The sequence below is a fragment of the Micropterus dolomieu genome, linkage group LG02 (assembly GCF_021292245.1).
Source record: "Micropterus dolomieu isolate WLL.071019.BEF.003 ecotype Adirondacks linkage group LG02, ASM2129224v1, whole genome shotgun sequence".
NCBI classification, from domain to species: Eukaryota; Metazoa; Chordata; class Actinopteri; order Centrarchiformes; family Centrarchidae; genus Micropterus; species Micropterus dolomieu.
Genome location: NC_060151.1, coordinates 7,319,674 through 7,335,834, shown reverse-complemented (window position 1 = coordinate 7,335,834; position 16,161 = coordinate 7,319,674). Strand labels below are relative to the sequence as shown.

Here is a 16,161-nt window from a genome sequence, read left to right as displayed (position 1 = left end):
TGCCAGTTTACTTGTCAGAAGGAGCAGGCTACTACTGTGAAAACAATTCTGTACTGTTTTCTGTGATGGTCAAGGAGCTTTCCTAAAACTGACGCATTCACTTCATTCAGTGGGCATTCAACTGTTAGTAGGCAAGTGCGTCCCACGATGGAAAAATACCCACAATGCACTTGATGCTTACTTTTCTACCTCAAAGCTGTTTTCAGAGCAGCGATGCTCCTATAAGCTGGTTGTAGGGCTGACAATTTACAGACATGAGGAAGCTGAAGCTTATGACATTTTGGATTTGATTATGGCAGATGGGTATCACAAAGTAGTTAAGCGTCGGTATTGGGGCTGATCCTGCCATGTTTTAAAAAACAAATGTCCTGCACGTGTGGAATTTAGAAGACATTGACCAGGCAGGAAGGTTCTAATCTAAAGCTATCGAGTTATGAGGACTGTTGGTCCAGTATTTTGAGAGTTTGAACCATATTAGGGATTGTAAGTCAGGATGGTGGATGGGTTACACTGGAGTGATTTGAAAGCGCAGGGCGTCTCAAACAGATGCTAAAGAGTATCTTGTGGGGCTTTCTCAAAGCCTCAGTAATTGATGCTCTGTGATGAGACCGGGCTGGGAACATCACACAAGAGACCACCAGTGAGAACACCAGTGTTGATATCATTATTTGTTCAAGTGATGAGGGCTTTGCTTTCAGGAGGCCAACTTTTCTGATTCAGTGAAATTATGTTTGACACGGAGTTTCGGTCTGTCATGAGTAGAGTCACATGTGACTTGTTGCTTATGGAACAATAAACATGCAGCAAAATGACAGTTCATTTCTCGCTGTGGTTTTAGGGGCTTTGCCAGTAATGTCAACAAGAAAACATGTTTTATTTTTAAAAACTACCTCTCATGTGAGTAGTGCATAATTCATCTGTCTTAATTGCTTTTTAAGACTTCTACACACAACATGTGTGCATTTTGCGCTCTTTGTCTATATGTCAACATTTCTTCTGTGTCCACTTTCATTCCCACTAATAATTCCAAGAATGTTTTTAATGATGACCATTTCAGCACACCATTAAGGATAACAGCTGGGACCCGGCCTGACTCTGCATCAGACTGTAAACCATCTAATTATAAAGTGCATCCAGAAAAACAGGTTAAAATGCACTGTGTGCTCAGTGACTAGCCAGCTTTGCCAGCAGCAGTTTGGCCAAGTATTTTTCTGTCTCTGAGTAATATTGGGCGCACAATGCATCCAGAAAGTATTCACAGCACTTCACTTTTTTCCACATTTTGTTATGTTGCAGCCTTATTCCAAAATAGGTTGGTTTATGTATATATATAAAATATAATAAGTTATAGAGTGAAATTGAGTTTTGTAACTCCCTTCTGCTACATAGCAGACAATATACATTAATACAGAATCAATTATAAAAAACATGGTAAACAGAAATAAACTATCATCAATGGAGCAGTGCTCAGGATGAATTAGAGTTTAAGAGTCTGATAGCTTGGGGGAAAAAGCTGCTCTACAGTCTGGTGGTGCGGCAGCAGAAACATCTATATCTCTTCCCAGAAGGCAGCACGGTGAACACGCTGTGACTGGGTGTGTACTGTCCTTTAGTATCCTCTGGGCTCTGCTTAGGCACCTCACCTCACCGATATCACTGATGCTCAGGAGATGGGTACCAATGATCTTTTGAGCAGTTTTAATCACCTGCTGCAGAGCCCTCTGGTCCTAGGTTGTGCACATTCCATGCCAGTTAGTGATGTTTCCAGTCAGGATGCTTTCTATTGCTCCTCTGTAAAAGCTGACAAGAACTTGGCGTGGGAATTTGGCCTTCTTAAGCTTCCTCAAGAAATAGTTGTTTTTGAGCTTCCTTCACCAGCGTGGAAATCCTCCTTATATGAAGTCTCATCATTGTTTGAAATCCGGCCGATGATGGTGGTGTCGTCCGCAAACTTCACAACAGAGTTCTCTCCATGACGGGGAATGCAGTGGCGGGTGTACAGCATAAACGGGGTGGGGGGCTGAGCACACAGCCCTGTGGGGTCCAGTGTTGAGCACTAGAGTGGAGAAGATGGATGGTTTGAAAGAGGTGTCAAGGAAGCCATCTACACCAGGGTTGAGAAGCCGCCATTGAACAGGGGAGGGGGTCTACGCCACCACTTATCCCCTACTTACAATGCTGTCCTTTCATCACTTCCCAGGAAACTCAACAAACGTAACCTATTGTCCTCAGGTGAAGATACCAACGATGGTCGTTCAGTCTTGGCCACAGGTAGTCTTAACGACTGTAACGACTGTCGTCACAGCAACAAGGAACACTAACGAACCAGCGGTATCGATGACCCGGGCCAACGACCCCACTGAGGTTAAATAGCTGAGTTTCCCTGCCAGTCAGTCAGAACTGAAGAAGTCCTTTGGATGAGGGACGTAACGTCTTCCAGTATCTTCAACCAAGTCCAGTTGCCCTTGATTTTAACCTTCGTTGGAGAGTGGAGGAGGTGAGTCCGCAAATCTGAACTGACTGGGGTCTGTTTGTGAGGAAGTCCAGTTGCAGAGTGTTGTATTTAAACCCATATAATAATAAAAATATATATAATAATAGATGAAATTCATTATTTTCCTTAAAATTCTACAAACAACACCCCATAATGACAATGTGAAAGAAATACCGTCTTTGCAAATTTATTAAAAATTAAAAACGAAAAAAAGCACATTTACATAAGTATTCACAGCCTTTGCAATGACACTCAAAATTGAGATCAGGTGCATCCTGTTTCCACTGATAATCATTGAGATGTTTCTACAACTTGATTGGTGTCCACCTATTGTAAATTCAGTTGATTGGATATGGTAGAGAGGAGAACCTACCAGAAGAACAACCATCTCTGCAGCACTCCACCAATCAAGACTCTCCCCATAAAATGCACATAACATCCCGCCTGGAGTTTGCCAAAAGGCACCTGAAGGACTCTCAGACCATGAGAAACAAAATTCTCTGGTCTGATGAAACAAAGATTGAACTCTTTGGCCTGAACGGCAAGCATCATGTCTGGAGGAAACCAGGCACCGCTCACCACATGGCGAAACCCATCCCGACAGTGAAGCATGGTGGTGGCAGCATCATGCTGTGGGGATGTTTCTCTGCAGCAGGAACTTGGAGACTAGTCACGATTGAGGGAAAGATGAATGCAGCATAGACATCCTTGATGAAAACCTGCTCCAGAGTGCTCTGGACCTCAGACGAAGGTTCATCTTCCAACAGGACAATGATCCTAAGCACACAGCCAAGATAACAAAGGAGTGGCTATAGGACAACTCTGTGAATGTGGCCCAGCCAGAACCCAGACTTGAACATCTCCGGAGAGATTTGAAAATGGCTCTGCACCGACGCTCCCCAACCAACCTGAGGGAGCTTGAGTGGTCCGGCAAAGAAGAATGGGGGGAAACCGCCCAAAAATAGGTGTGCCAAGCTTGTAGCATCATACTCAAAAAGATTTGAGGATGTAATTGGTGTCAAAGGTGTTTTGAAAAAGTATCGAGCAAAGGCTTTGAATACTTATGTACATGTGCTCTTTTTGTTTTTTTTATTTTTAAATTGTTTGTCGGGGTATTGTTTGTTTGTAGAATTGAGGAAAATAATGAATTTCATCCATTTTGAAATAAGGCTATAACATAACAAAATGTGGAAAAAGTGAAGTGATGTGAATACTTTCCGGATGCACTGTATGCCCACCATTACACAAGATAATTAAAAAAAAGAATTGAGCAAATTGCTGATGGCAAAGCTGTCTAGACAATGTGAGCACGCACATACCATTTTAACCTGCTTTTTCTGAACCCCAAAAGCAAAAGAAGAGTTCACTGTCCTGGTGTCAGTGTGACCCTTACACAAAATTACAGTTGTTTTCTTTTTTCTTTGTTGGTAATCACAGTGGCAAAGAAAATACTATGTAAGGAACATTTCCAGGTGTTTAATATTTAGTTCTTATAGTCTGTCTTCCTGAACATCACTATGACTCACAATAACACACTAGGATGGAAGAAAACTAATTCTCATTTTTTTCTCAGCTGCGGGCACAGTCATCTTCCTAATCATAGACTTGCTCTTTATTTCAATGACAATGACATTTTGGGCTGTGCTGTGGCATCGGTGTTGCCTCAAGAAGCTGCTAATGGCTGCAAGCGTACAAGATCAGAGAGGAGGAAGGATCATGTCATGTCCTCTCATATAAATACAGGAATCTCATGTCATTTCTCTTATCCTTATACATATTCAATTGGATTTTAAATCTACTTCTTCCTTTTTTTTTGCAAAGAATTAGATTAAATCATCTTTAAAACATGGAAAACTGCCTGCTGAACACATTTTGTAGTTGAAAGAAGTGTAGATAAATACTAACAAGACTAGTTACTAGTTGCTAACATCAGCGCGCTAACATGATCACAATGCCAATGCTAACATGCTGATGTTAAAGCTGGTATACAGTACGTTTACCATGTTCACCGTCTTAGCATTTTTAGCATGCTAACATGTGCTTATTAACAGTAAACACAAAGTACAGCTGATGATAAAGATAATGTAGATGTTCTGCAGGTATCTGATCATAAATCAAAGTATCGGACAAATAAAAACATTGACTTAATGATAGCGCTAGATGAAGTTAAAGGATCACTGACATTATTACAGTTCCTCTTGAGGTGAACATGAATGTCCGTACAAAGTTTCATAGCAATCCATGTTACGATATTTCAATCTGGATTTGAAGGTTCAGTGTGTCAGTTTTAGTGGCATCTAGAGGTGAGGGTTGCAAACTGCAACCGACGACTAACTCTAAGCTAAGGTGGCCGACGCACTCTGTCGGATCTTGTGCTAAAAAATACCTGTGGTCCTCCATTTGTCCAAATTTCACTTTTCTTCTTACTTCTAACAAAACAGGCGACTACTACTACTACTACTACTACTCTTTCTTCTAGTGAAGAAACACACTCTGTAGAGCCGTTTGGGCTACTGTAGGAACATGGCGGCGCAACATGGCGACGTCCATTTAAATATACATAGAAACTGTAGAGAGGATTTGATTTACAAAGAAGCTCAAAATGGAACGCATATTGAGTTACCCTTTTTTCCAAAAAAGGACTGATCGTCTGAAAGAAAAAACGGCAGGTGACAATAAATGATCAATGCTTGTGTGTTGGGTTCACATCTTTACTGAGTCACAGTTCCAACACATTTCACCAGCAAATGACAGAGGAGGCAACACAGATGAGGGGAGGGACTAAAACAATCACAAAAACACAATCTGTAAAAGCTTTTTGTCATTGAAAAATTATTGTAGTTAAAAACCTGTGTTACACCGTAAGACAGTGGAAAGAGAAGACGACGGAGAGGTGTCCTATGTAAGGTTGAGCACAGACACATAAACAGTACCGGGCTCCCCTCCCTCTCTATAATACTCAGCTTTTTGTTGACACAATCAACAGGCAGCATCTCTCATAAAACACTAGCATTTTCTCTTTCCTCTGGCCCCCCCATGTGTTAATGTACAGGTGGTGCATGATCGCAGCTGTTGTGGATACATTCAATGACTGGAGCAGGGACACCGTACACATAGAAACACACACTTAGCAGCAACAAACAGCAGAGATAAAAGGGACAAGAGACTAGAGTAAGGGCACGAAGAAGAGAGACAAACAGCTTCCTGTCAGAATAATCACTTTTCTCTTATTGACTGTGATTTTTAGGCTCTCTGAGCATTTCAGTACGATACTGAATGTTTTATTTTTTATGCTTCCCTGTGTTGCCGGGCAGGAGAAAACAGCAGGATCCATCATCCCATCTTGCATTTGTTACATAATCTGGATTATCCTCCATTATCATCACGACTCGGCCCAGCCAGTCCTCCGTCCCATGGCGAAACACACACATACAGAGAGAAAGAGGACAGAGTAAGAGTGATCATCGCCTCTCATCGCCATCAAGTTCCTCTGTTAGCCTTCGCTTCTTACTCTCCTTTCAGAGTCTGTGGCTGGCAGTGGGCAGCTAATAATCCTGTGACCCCTGACCCTAGCAGAGGTCAGAGACATAGTCAAAATCCTTGAAATAGTCCTGTTCCTTGCGGGAGAGGGTGCGGCGCTCGCGGGGCGGCGTGAGGGCAGGAAGCTCGGCCGTGAACTCCACGTCAAAGTTGCTGACATCTTCTTTTCCTCCGATGTTCGGGACGAACGGGGGCGGGACTTTCCTCTGAAGTAGTGCCTCCCAGTCCATACCCTAAATGACATTTACATTCAGTTTCTCATCATGATGCTCTCCCAGTAACGTTAAGATTCAAAACTAGGCACTCACCCTGAAGAAAGGTTGCTTTTTGACATCTTCAGCATCCTTTTCTCCAGAGCCCAGTCGTCTTTCAGGATTCCTTCTCAACAACTAGCAACGAAACAAAAAGTAACAACACTGAAAATGTAAAATGTATATGTAATGTCATACATTTGCACATTTCCCACATTACAAGCAAAAGAGAAAAGAAGGTCAAATTAAATTGGAGAATTGTGTGAGTGAAGTCTTACCCTTCTCATGATGCCGATGGCTTCAGTGGAGAGGAAGCGAGGGTAACGCACTTCATCATTCACTATGCTGTCAAAAACCTCCTCCTCATCATCACCTGGGAACGGAGACTAAAAGAAACAGACACGTATTATTCTGCATTGCCTTACATAGTATGCCGGGCCTCAAATTAATTGTAGTCTTTATTTTTAGTCATTACAAGTCTTTCTAGTGTCTAGCACCAGCAAGACTGAGCTTGTGTTCCATTAGGGGAAACGGGTAGGGATGTCCCGATCAAGTTTTTTGGCCCCCAATCACAATCCGAGTCATTTAACAATATAGAGCTTCTTGAGATACCAAGTCCTGATCCGATACTTGTTTTTTCCTACATAATACAGTTGCACAGTGCACACTTCAAGTACATTAAAGTTATTAAAATCAAGGGTACCGGCGCCAAAACACATCCATCACTATTGCCCTATTCTCTCACACCGCTCTGCTTCTAAGCTCAGTACACTGCAACACGTGCAGGTCTACAGAGAGTTCCCAACTCAAACCATGATCCAAGTTGGATTCATTTTTCATAAGGCTTAAAAACCTTGTAATTATCTTCAGCGCTCCCTTATATCGGAAAAAAAAATTTAGGTTTTCACTTCAGTGTAATCATGAAATCAATTCTAAAGTGTCATGCACTCCCACAGATTATGACAGAAATTTACTGTACATGTAATTATTTAACATGTAAATAATAAGTGCCACATATCGTTGAATAATTAAATAATTGCTGTTAACAACTGAGAGGCGAAGATTATGAGTCCGTCTCTCACCAGTTGTATTATTAGATTTAGTTCTATGGTTTTCTTTCTCTCTTCACAGAATAAAATAAATTTGTTCTATCAACTGTTCACTCCACTATTCACTCTAAAAGGCCCTCTCTTCCTGATTGTTACTGAAGATCAGAAGTTCCTCAGCTTCTCTTTCGGCTTTAAAGGAAGAGTCTGGCATTTTGAGGAATACACTTACTCACTTTCTTGCAGAGAGTTTGATAAGAAGATCAATACCACTCTCATGTCCGTACAGTAAATATTAAGCTACCGCCATCAGCCAACTAGCTTAGCTTAGCATATAGAGTGGGAGCAGGGGGAAATAGATAGCCAAAAGGCTCTGCTCAAAAGGTAAATCCGCACCTCTAAAATTCCCAAGATCATCCGTTATATCTTGTTTGTTCAATTTTAAACAACAAAACCAAAGTTCAGTTAAAGTGTGATTAAGATGCATTTTAGCATCTTTGATGGATAATAATAATTTAAAAAATGACTATAAAGCTGTGTTCTTACCTCCCCGACCAGCATCTCATAGATGAGTACCCCGAGCCCCCACCAGTCGACTGCTCTGGTGTATGATGTGTCTGTCAGCACCTCTGGGGCCAGAAACTCAGGTGTCCCACAGAATGTACTTGTCCTGTCCCCATAACCCATGCCTTAGTAAGAGAAAGACGTTAAGAGAAAATGAAACGTGAGAGTAGAGTGGGAGTAATGAGACACATATCAATGCTAATCAAACAAATGATGTAAAGTAGGAGCAAATTTTCTTTAATGTATGTACCTGGTTTGCAAAGGGACAATATGATAAATAAATAATGGGCACTCGCCTTCTTTACAGAGCCCAAAGTCTGCTATCTTCACAAAACCCTCTGTGTCTAGCAGCAAGTTGTCCAATTTAAGATCCCTGACAAAGAAAAGGAAGGGGAGTTATGCTGTGAAGAGAGAGCCTCCCGCTTGTGCAGTACATGCCGTGTGTGGAGGGCAAAGATGGAGACAATCCAAGTACTCACCGATATACAATCTTATGGTCATGAAGAAACTGCAGTCCCAAGACCACACAACCTGAGTAGAACCTGTTGGATAAACAACGGACAGAAAGACAGAGAACTGAACATACAAGCTACTGCATATTGACGCCTCATATGGTGCACAGACAAAAGACACATAGAGCAAGAAGACACAAATACCCTGTCTCTTCTCTTTAACACACACACACACGCAAACAGCAGAACTCACACAGCACGTGGCTCGGAAAAGACGTCCGCATGTATGTGCATCATGAGGTCTCCTCCCGCCGTGTACTCCATGACAAAACACACATGTTCGGGTGTCTGGAAACATGCAAACAGGTTGACCAGGAAGGGGTGGTGGGAGCCATTGACCGTCTCAAAAATCCGCTTCTCACACATCAGACTGGAGACAGACAATGGGGGGGTGAGGCATTAGTTACTGCACGAGGTGTAATCATAAGGTGAATTAGCTTTGTCGTGTAGGTGAGACTTGGTTGAGGTAACCTCTGCTGTGTCGTAAACTACGCTTACCTTTCAACTTCATCCCTAGCAACAATGTCTCCCTTCTTCAGGGCTTTGATGGCGTAAAGGCTGCCTGTCTTTTTGTACTCCGACAACAACACCTGAAAAGATTTACATGTGAGTTATTGCTAGAAAACCCACAATGTGCACATTCCTCAAACAGGAGGAAAGTAGTGCATTTGCAGAGGACTACTTTCAACTGCAGATTAGTAAACGTTTAGGTGCTCCAGTTGAGTGGTTCCTCCAGTTGGACGGTGTATGTGGAATTGACTCAAGAAAAACTACAGTGTGTGTGTTCTTGACAATGAAGGAATATGGCACCCGGTGCTACAGTGCGGCTCACTGATGTGTTTTTAATAGTTTTTGGACAACAATGGAGCTCTATGTCACTGAGATATTAGACACTGAATACAAAGGCCATTGTTGTTAGTAGGATCAATTTATTATTGGTTGTGATCTTTTCATTGGATTTGTTGATAAGAAACATGTTGAAAATTACCAGCCTAAACAATAATGCCATTAAATTTCAGTAGTTTATTTCTTTCTGGTTTGGTTTAACTTTAACCACCAAGCTTTGCCACAGTGTCAGGTGGCAACGTAATAATTAAAGTGTTCATCAATCTGAGATGTATAATGCTATGAAATGCTACAGAAGTAATTTCCAAGAAATACAATTTTATCTTTATATTTTTGGCCACTCAGTCAGGCACTTCATCACCTCCAGAAAACACACAGCAACACTTTGTATCATTAAATAACAACAGCTGCCTGCTGCTGCTGGAGACACGGTTGATGACAGGAAATGAGCTGAAACTTGCTAAAATGCTCTATAGAGCTGAGGAGAACTGTTGGGTGATATTTCTCTGTAGCTTTGACACTACAGCTTTCACACAACACATAGTAATTTGATCCATTATTAATATAAAATATTGATTTTTTGAACATTGAACATTTTGCTATAAATATTTTAGAGGATAAAACTAGTCAAACGGATACCAAAGAAATGTTTTCATTCCATAAAATATATTGCAGAGTTATGGTACTGTGAAGAGGTTGATGTGCAGGTTTTGTTCATTACCTTCCCAAAGTGACCCCTGCCGAGCACTGCTACCAGCTTGAAGTCCTGCAGGCAAAGAGGGCCTGTGGTGGGTCTAAGAGAGATTATAGGCAGATTATAGGCAGTGCATGCAACCCAACATTACATAACATGCTGTCATATTTATGCCTCATATGTTTAACAACACTTGTTGCCATGTTGTGTTTTTCTATGAAAAGGGTGAAAAGGCTGTTCAGTATGTGACTCTGAAGTGTTTATTCAGTGTTTCACATTTGGGGCGACATATGCTGTAATCCACATTAATGATGACTTGGCTTGGCAACCAGGTGCTAAAAAAAAAGAGGTTGCAACACAGGACCATATTGTGTGTGGGGGTGTGTTTCTGGTGTCTAGCTGTGTTGGCCATATTGCAAAAAGATATGCTCAAGTGTGGTTTTAATATGTGTGTGTGTGTGTGTGTGTGTGTGTGTGTGTGTGTCTGTGCACCTGCGTAAAGAGTTCTGGGACAGCGATCTGGTTGGATGCTCGTGAACAGGAACATCCGGCGTGGATGGGGGCTCAATAACCGGTGTCTGTTCCTGTGAAACACCACAGAGACAAAGAGAAGGTGAAGGGAAAGGAGAAAATGAGAACCAGTAAAAAGAGTACACAGAGGGAAAACACCATAAAGGCAGTAACAGAAAATGAGGGAGAAGTGAGGACAAAATGATTGCTGACATCTGTAGTGACCTTCAGTCACAACAGACAAACAGACAGTGATGCTCGCTCATCATGTCCAGTTGACAGATCCCCTGCTGGCTGACCGCCTCACTCCTCCCCTCTTCTTGTCCTCTCTACTCCTTTCTCACTGCTAATTAGTTCTCCAAAAAACAGCAGAGTAATTAATCCCATAATACTTCAACCCCGTTGAACACACCATCTGCCACAGGGTCTCTCTGTGCTTGTCTAATTCTGTGTCTGCCTGCCGCTCTGGTCCCTGAAATTCAAATTTGCTTTATTGCAATGATTTGAGCAGAACAGAGCACTGTATTGCCAAAGCATGTTGCACAAGGTCCACAACGTAACGTTAATACTGTCAGAATGTAATTAATTAAAAACATTAAAGAATGTATGATAACATGAGAGTTAATAACTCTTACATTCAGATATTACAATATTATTATATAATATTAACTTAAAATAAATGCCGCTTACTACTTGTGGGGTTCCCCAAGGGTCAGAGTTAGGCCCACTATTGTTTATTTTATACATACGTGAAATATGCACGGTTTCCCAAATAAATTTTGTTATGGCAAGAATTTGAAACTATTTTTGGATGCGGTTGTAAAAAAAGAAATTATATATTTTTATTAAATTATATATATCTATATCTATCTATCTATCTATCTATCTATATATATACACACACACACACACACGCACACACATATACACACACATATATGAATTTAAGCAAGACTAAATTAATCTTTGGTAATCATGTAACAAATTTAGAAAGCAAACTTTGATAAGTGATGGTGAAATAGGAAGGCTGCCTGGAAGGGCTAAAGTGATATTAAATATAAATGATGTGACAGCAAACACATAAATATAAAATTAAGGACATTTTAATTCAAGCTTCATTCTACCCTTAGTGTTGCTTATTTACTCTCCCATACGTTACATAATCCATGGAGGTGTATGGGGTAAATTAATTATTATCTTAATATATATATATCTACTTTTGATTGTAGATCCAAAGGTTGTTTTAAAGTAACTGTTTTATTATTATTACTATTTTAGTGCGTCTGTTTTGTCTTTTCTTTTATCCTAAATTATAAGTCAGCTGCACCGTCTCAAGATTTCCTCCACCCCTCTTCTTTGTCTCTCCCTCATGTGCTTCCTCTCTTCATGGTGCTCTTTATGCCACCTCTGCGTCCCTCTTTCCTACATTATCACCGTCTGCAGATTGTGTTCTTCACACTGGGAAACTAACGCGGATTTGGCCTTGATCAAATTAAAGCTCCCCTTCATCCAATTATGTCTCATTAAAGCTTTCTCAGAGTTTTCAGTTCTCCATTTCTCTAATTATTTATCCTCTCCTTTCTCTCTCTTGTTAGGCTTCTGCTCTGCCTGTCTTAGATTTCAGTGTAGCACACAGTGCCGCGGCCTATGACTAGAGCACTGTTTCCAGGCCAAAGGCTGCAGGTAGGAAGTGAGCAAAATAGTAACACGATAGTGTAAAGATGCACATCTTTCCCCCGTCTGAAAATCCTCTGTCTGCTTCCCTTCCTCTTTGGCCTCCATCCACTCACCAAGGGGGCGGGTGCGTCCACCACATCTCTCCTGATTTCAGCTTTGGGAGGAGAGTCGCTGTCCAGATTCAGCTTCTCCACTGAGATCTCTCTGCAGAGCACACATACAGAAAATAAAGAACACAAATGAGTAACTCAGCGCTGTGAACGGTGAATGTGTGAAAAAAGAAAAGTAATGCTTAATGAACAATATATGAGTATTTATTGAAACAATATGAGGCTACTGGATTTGATTTTAGATATTCAGGAAATTCAATCAACTTTTCCCCAAAACAGGTGAAAGGCCACTTAATTGGTTTACTCTTCAGTATAGTGGGATTTATTCATAAGGTTCATTGATTTAATGTCAGAAATGAAGGAATGCAAACCTGAAACAAACATGTCATTTCATTTATATTCACTGAATTACGCAACAAAAAAAGCACAGATAACAAAAGTACAGTTCATTTAAGGCCTGTCCATCAATAATTGGTTAAAAACTGCTCAAAATATTAATGAATACATTTTTTATCATGAAGTATCATTTAGAAATTAAATGGACAAAAAAAGAAGCCTAAGATGGTGACAACGTGTAGCACCAACATAATACCATTTCTTGACAGAAAACTGAATGTATGATTAAAAATACTACATCTGTACTTAAAATCTAAAAAAACATTTAAACCATTTTCAAGCTTTTTTGCCAAGCAGCAGGCACACACTGGTGACATACCCTGTGCTGTGTGTAAGTGTGTTGCTTGTGAAACTTGGTGTGTAGGCAGTTGTGTTGCTTCCACTGGGGATGGCATTCCTCAGCAGGCGGACCCAGGTAGCGATGTCCACATTCATTTGACGAGCACGCAGGAAGGCTTTACCTGAAACACACAGGGTGGAATATAACTAGATAAATAGAAGGTAAATCACTAAAATGGCTAGTACGCTTTCATGACTGTATTTATTTATATTATGTATTATTTAAATAGGAACTAAAGAGTATCCGTGCATGCTAACTTCTGAGTAAGGTCTCATGTAGCTGGGTTTGCGTTTTCTCCCAGTATAATCCCAGTTCCAGAAAATACCAGAAAAAAAGTAATAATTTGAGTTGTTAAAAAATGCTTTTACCTGACCTCAATGTTGGGATTAATGATCTATATTACACTATTAGTTTTTATTTTTACAGAACATTTGGCAAAGACTATTCAGGAGAAATGTGGGTTTCAGTGCCTTGCTTATCTACAGCCACACATTTGTGTTTGTTTTGCTGACTGACAAAAGTGTCCTTTCCCTGAAGAGTCCCGTGGCAGAGCAATCACTTTTAAGTGAAAGCTTAGTGATTCCCAATTTGTTTTAAAACTTGTGCTACTTCGGTTTAAAACACACTAATGTAATTAATTTGATTTAAAATTCCACATTTATCCGTATCACAATCTGTTCACTTTCAATTGCTTTAAAGGAGCATTCCACCGATTTTACTCATGAAGTTCAATTTAAGTGGCTCTACACTGGAACTACTCATTCTGTAAAAACAGTTTGATTTTGAAGTTTCTATTCCTTTATGAGAGACTTTCATTTCAGTGGCTGTGTGTACACTTGAACATACCGTGCTGTTTAGAGAAGACTTTCTTCTGCCTCTGGAGTCTTCGGCCTCTCTCTATTACTGGGTTGAAGAAAATAACCTAAAACAAAAAAACAATAGGTTAAAAAACAACAAACTGTACAGTGCAGTAAGTGTATGTCTGGGTTAAAAAAACAGACATATTGTCTTTTTGTAGTACCTGTGTATATAAGTGTGTCTCATGAAATTACAGGCAATAAGGAGCTGTGTAGGACCAGTCATATGCACATGCCATGTTTATATGGTTGATGAATGAAGCTCATGTTGGGTTATCTGTCCTGTGTCAGTGTGTGTGTTTATTGTTTGGTGCGTGTCCTGTACCTCAGCCATCAGCAGCCCCTGTGGTTGCAGTTCCAGCTGGACTCTGTGTCTTTGGTTGTCCAGGAACTCTTCCAGCTTCAGGTACTTCAGAGCGCACAGGGAGCGGTAATCTCTCCAGTACACGGCTATCTCCATCTCCCTGGACTGAGCACACAAACATCTGAACGTCTGATCGCTGGTCCAGTTTGAATTTTGTGGATTCTAAAACTAAGTCTGTTATTCTCTTTCACGGTTCCAGATGTAAGAACCTAAAAGACACTCTAGAGTTAGAAATACAAGGGCTTGTTATCGACAGTTTAGACCTTTAAAATGTAGCAATATGTCCAGGTTTGTTTTGAATAACTTAAATCTAATTTTGAAAATACCATTTGAAACGAAAACAGTGTGTAGTTTAAAATTTTAACCCCTTAAGACTTTCAAGAAATCAAATCCCATTTTTGATAATACTCATGGTCAGAAGTTTTTCAGCAACAGCCACTGTTTCCTGCAATAGTTGAGAGAGATCGTTTATACGAAAATGTGTCTAAAACGTTTTTCCGAAGTGGATCACTTTCAAATATTGCAGTGTCCAATGAAAGAAGAAGAAGCAGCAACAGTGAGCTGAAACAGAACAGCAGAAGATAAGATAAGATAAATGCCCAAGAAGTTCTGCCGTATGAGGGAGGATGGGGGAGAGATAGACAAACAGCGGGCATGGGTGTGTAAGTCTGTCTGTGTGTGCGTGTGTGCAAGAGAGAAAAACAGAGAGAGAGCGCTCCGTTTATTTATACTCATAGCTAGGCTAACTAAGTGGTTACTACCAAAACTTAGTGTTGAACTTTGTTATGGCAAGGCTGGCAGACCCAGGTGCAGGACAAAAAAGGGAGGAGTTACATAAAAGAGGAATATTTATTGCGGGGTTAAAGGGATCGGATATTGAGACGGGGAAGAGCGAGGTAGAGTGAAAATAGATGCGTGCCGAACCAGGTTGGTGGCTGCTGGACAGAGCAGGGGGAACCATAGCATAGAGTCCAGAGTGAGAGAGTCTTATTCGAGCAGGTCCAGAGCAGAATACAGGAATAATTTAGCCGGGTGGGGGTCCAGGGAGTAGCGGAACTAAACAACACATTATGCAAAATTCACTTTTAACTTTTATCACATAATTATTTAAATGTGTTCATTGTGTAGTTTTTTTCTTTGTTGTAGCCTACAGTTTACTGATTCCTTTTAAAATTTAGGAAATTTCACTGTTTTGATCTGTAGTGAAATTAAGCAATTATAAAATTAATAAACGCCATAACTGCCACTCTACTGCTGTCATCACTCAGTTTAAAGTCCTCCCAACATTGAGAACTTTGTGTTGTTTTCCCTTTGATGTGAACTGCTGTGTGCAGAGGTCAGGCATGCAAAAAAATACCCTCAATATTCAAATTTCAAAATTGAAAGTCAAATGTGTACCCAGCGTTCGAATATTTGAACATTCGGATCCAACCCTAGTGGGGACATGAATGTAGGTAAAAATCAGTTTGAACTGATCTGCTCATTTGAAAACATTCAGGATTTTTTCCCCTGAAAACTGGCAAAAAACAAAACAAAAATGATGATACATGTAGCACCTGTTCTTTAGCGACTGGTGCAATAACACCAGAGTGAAAGGACACTGTAAGAGAAAGAGTGCTGTGTGTCTTACTCTCTCCAGCTCTACAGTGAAGGTCTGGTCCCAGGCCTGCTCTCCAACTGTTTTCCAAGCTGTCTGACCAACCACTGTGTTCTCCAGCTTCAGCACTGCGCTCACCTCCGCTGTAAAACAACCACAGAAAGAGGCACTGCTATTTCATCCAGAGCTACAATCCTGGAAATGCGTGACGGAAGAAAAGCGATCCTTGGCTCTGAATTGTTTCAAATTAATATCAGAAATGTGCTTCTTTACGCCTAAGCTAATGTTGAGTGAAATCATTTGTTTAAATGAGCTAAAAGATAAAAGTTCTGATTCGTCGGAAAGGCGCCTGTTCAAAATAAA

General features: G+C 40.6%; 1 protein-coding gene across 3 annotated transcripts in view; it reads right to left on the bottom strand.

Annotated features, from left to right (window-relative positions):
* Positions 1-5,191: 5,191 nt before the first annotated feature.
* Positions 5,192-16,161, bottom strand: part of LOC123984899 (serine/threonine-protein kinase N1-like) — a 40,195-nt gene continuing 29,225 nt past the window's right edge. For all 3 annotated transcript variants that reach the window (XM_046072155.1, XM_046072147.1, XM_046072138.1), the window contains exons 9-22: positions 14,163-14,306; positions 13,827-13,902; positions 12,960-13,101; positions 12,248-12,338; positions 10,440-10,531; positions 9,975-10,047; positions 8,906-8,997; positions 8,601-8,777; positions 8,375-8,437; positions 8,192-8,268; positions 7,878-8,020; positions 6,564-6,671; positions 6,343-6,423; positions 5,192-6,267 (exon numbers count right to left, since the gene is read on the bottom strand). In XM_046072155.1, coding sequence (XP_045928111.1) covers positions 6,064-6,267; positions 6,343-6,423; positions 6,564-6,671; positions 7,878-8,020; positions 8,192-8,268; positions 8,375-8,437; positions 8,601-8,777; positions 8,906-8,997; positions 9,975-10,047; positions 10,440-10,531; positions 12,248-12,338; positions 12,960-13,101; positions 13,827-13,902; positions 14,163-14,306 — 1,563 coding nt within the window. In that variant the 3' untranslated portion in view covers positions 5,192-6,063. The remainder of the gene's footprint in view (positions 6,268-6,342; positions 6,424-6,563; positions 6,672-7,877; positions 8,021-8,191; positions 8,269-8,374; positions 8,438-8,600; positions 8,778-8,905; positions 8,998-9,974; positions 10,048-10,439; positions 10,532-12,247; positions 12,339-12,959; positions 13,102-13,826; positions 13,903-14,162; positions 14,307-16,161) is intronic.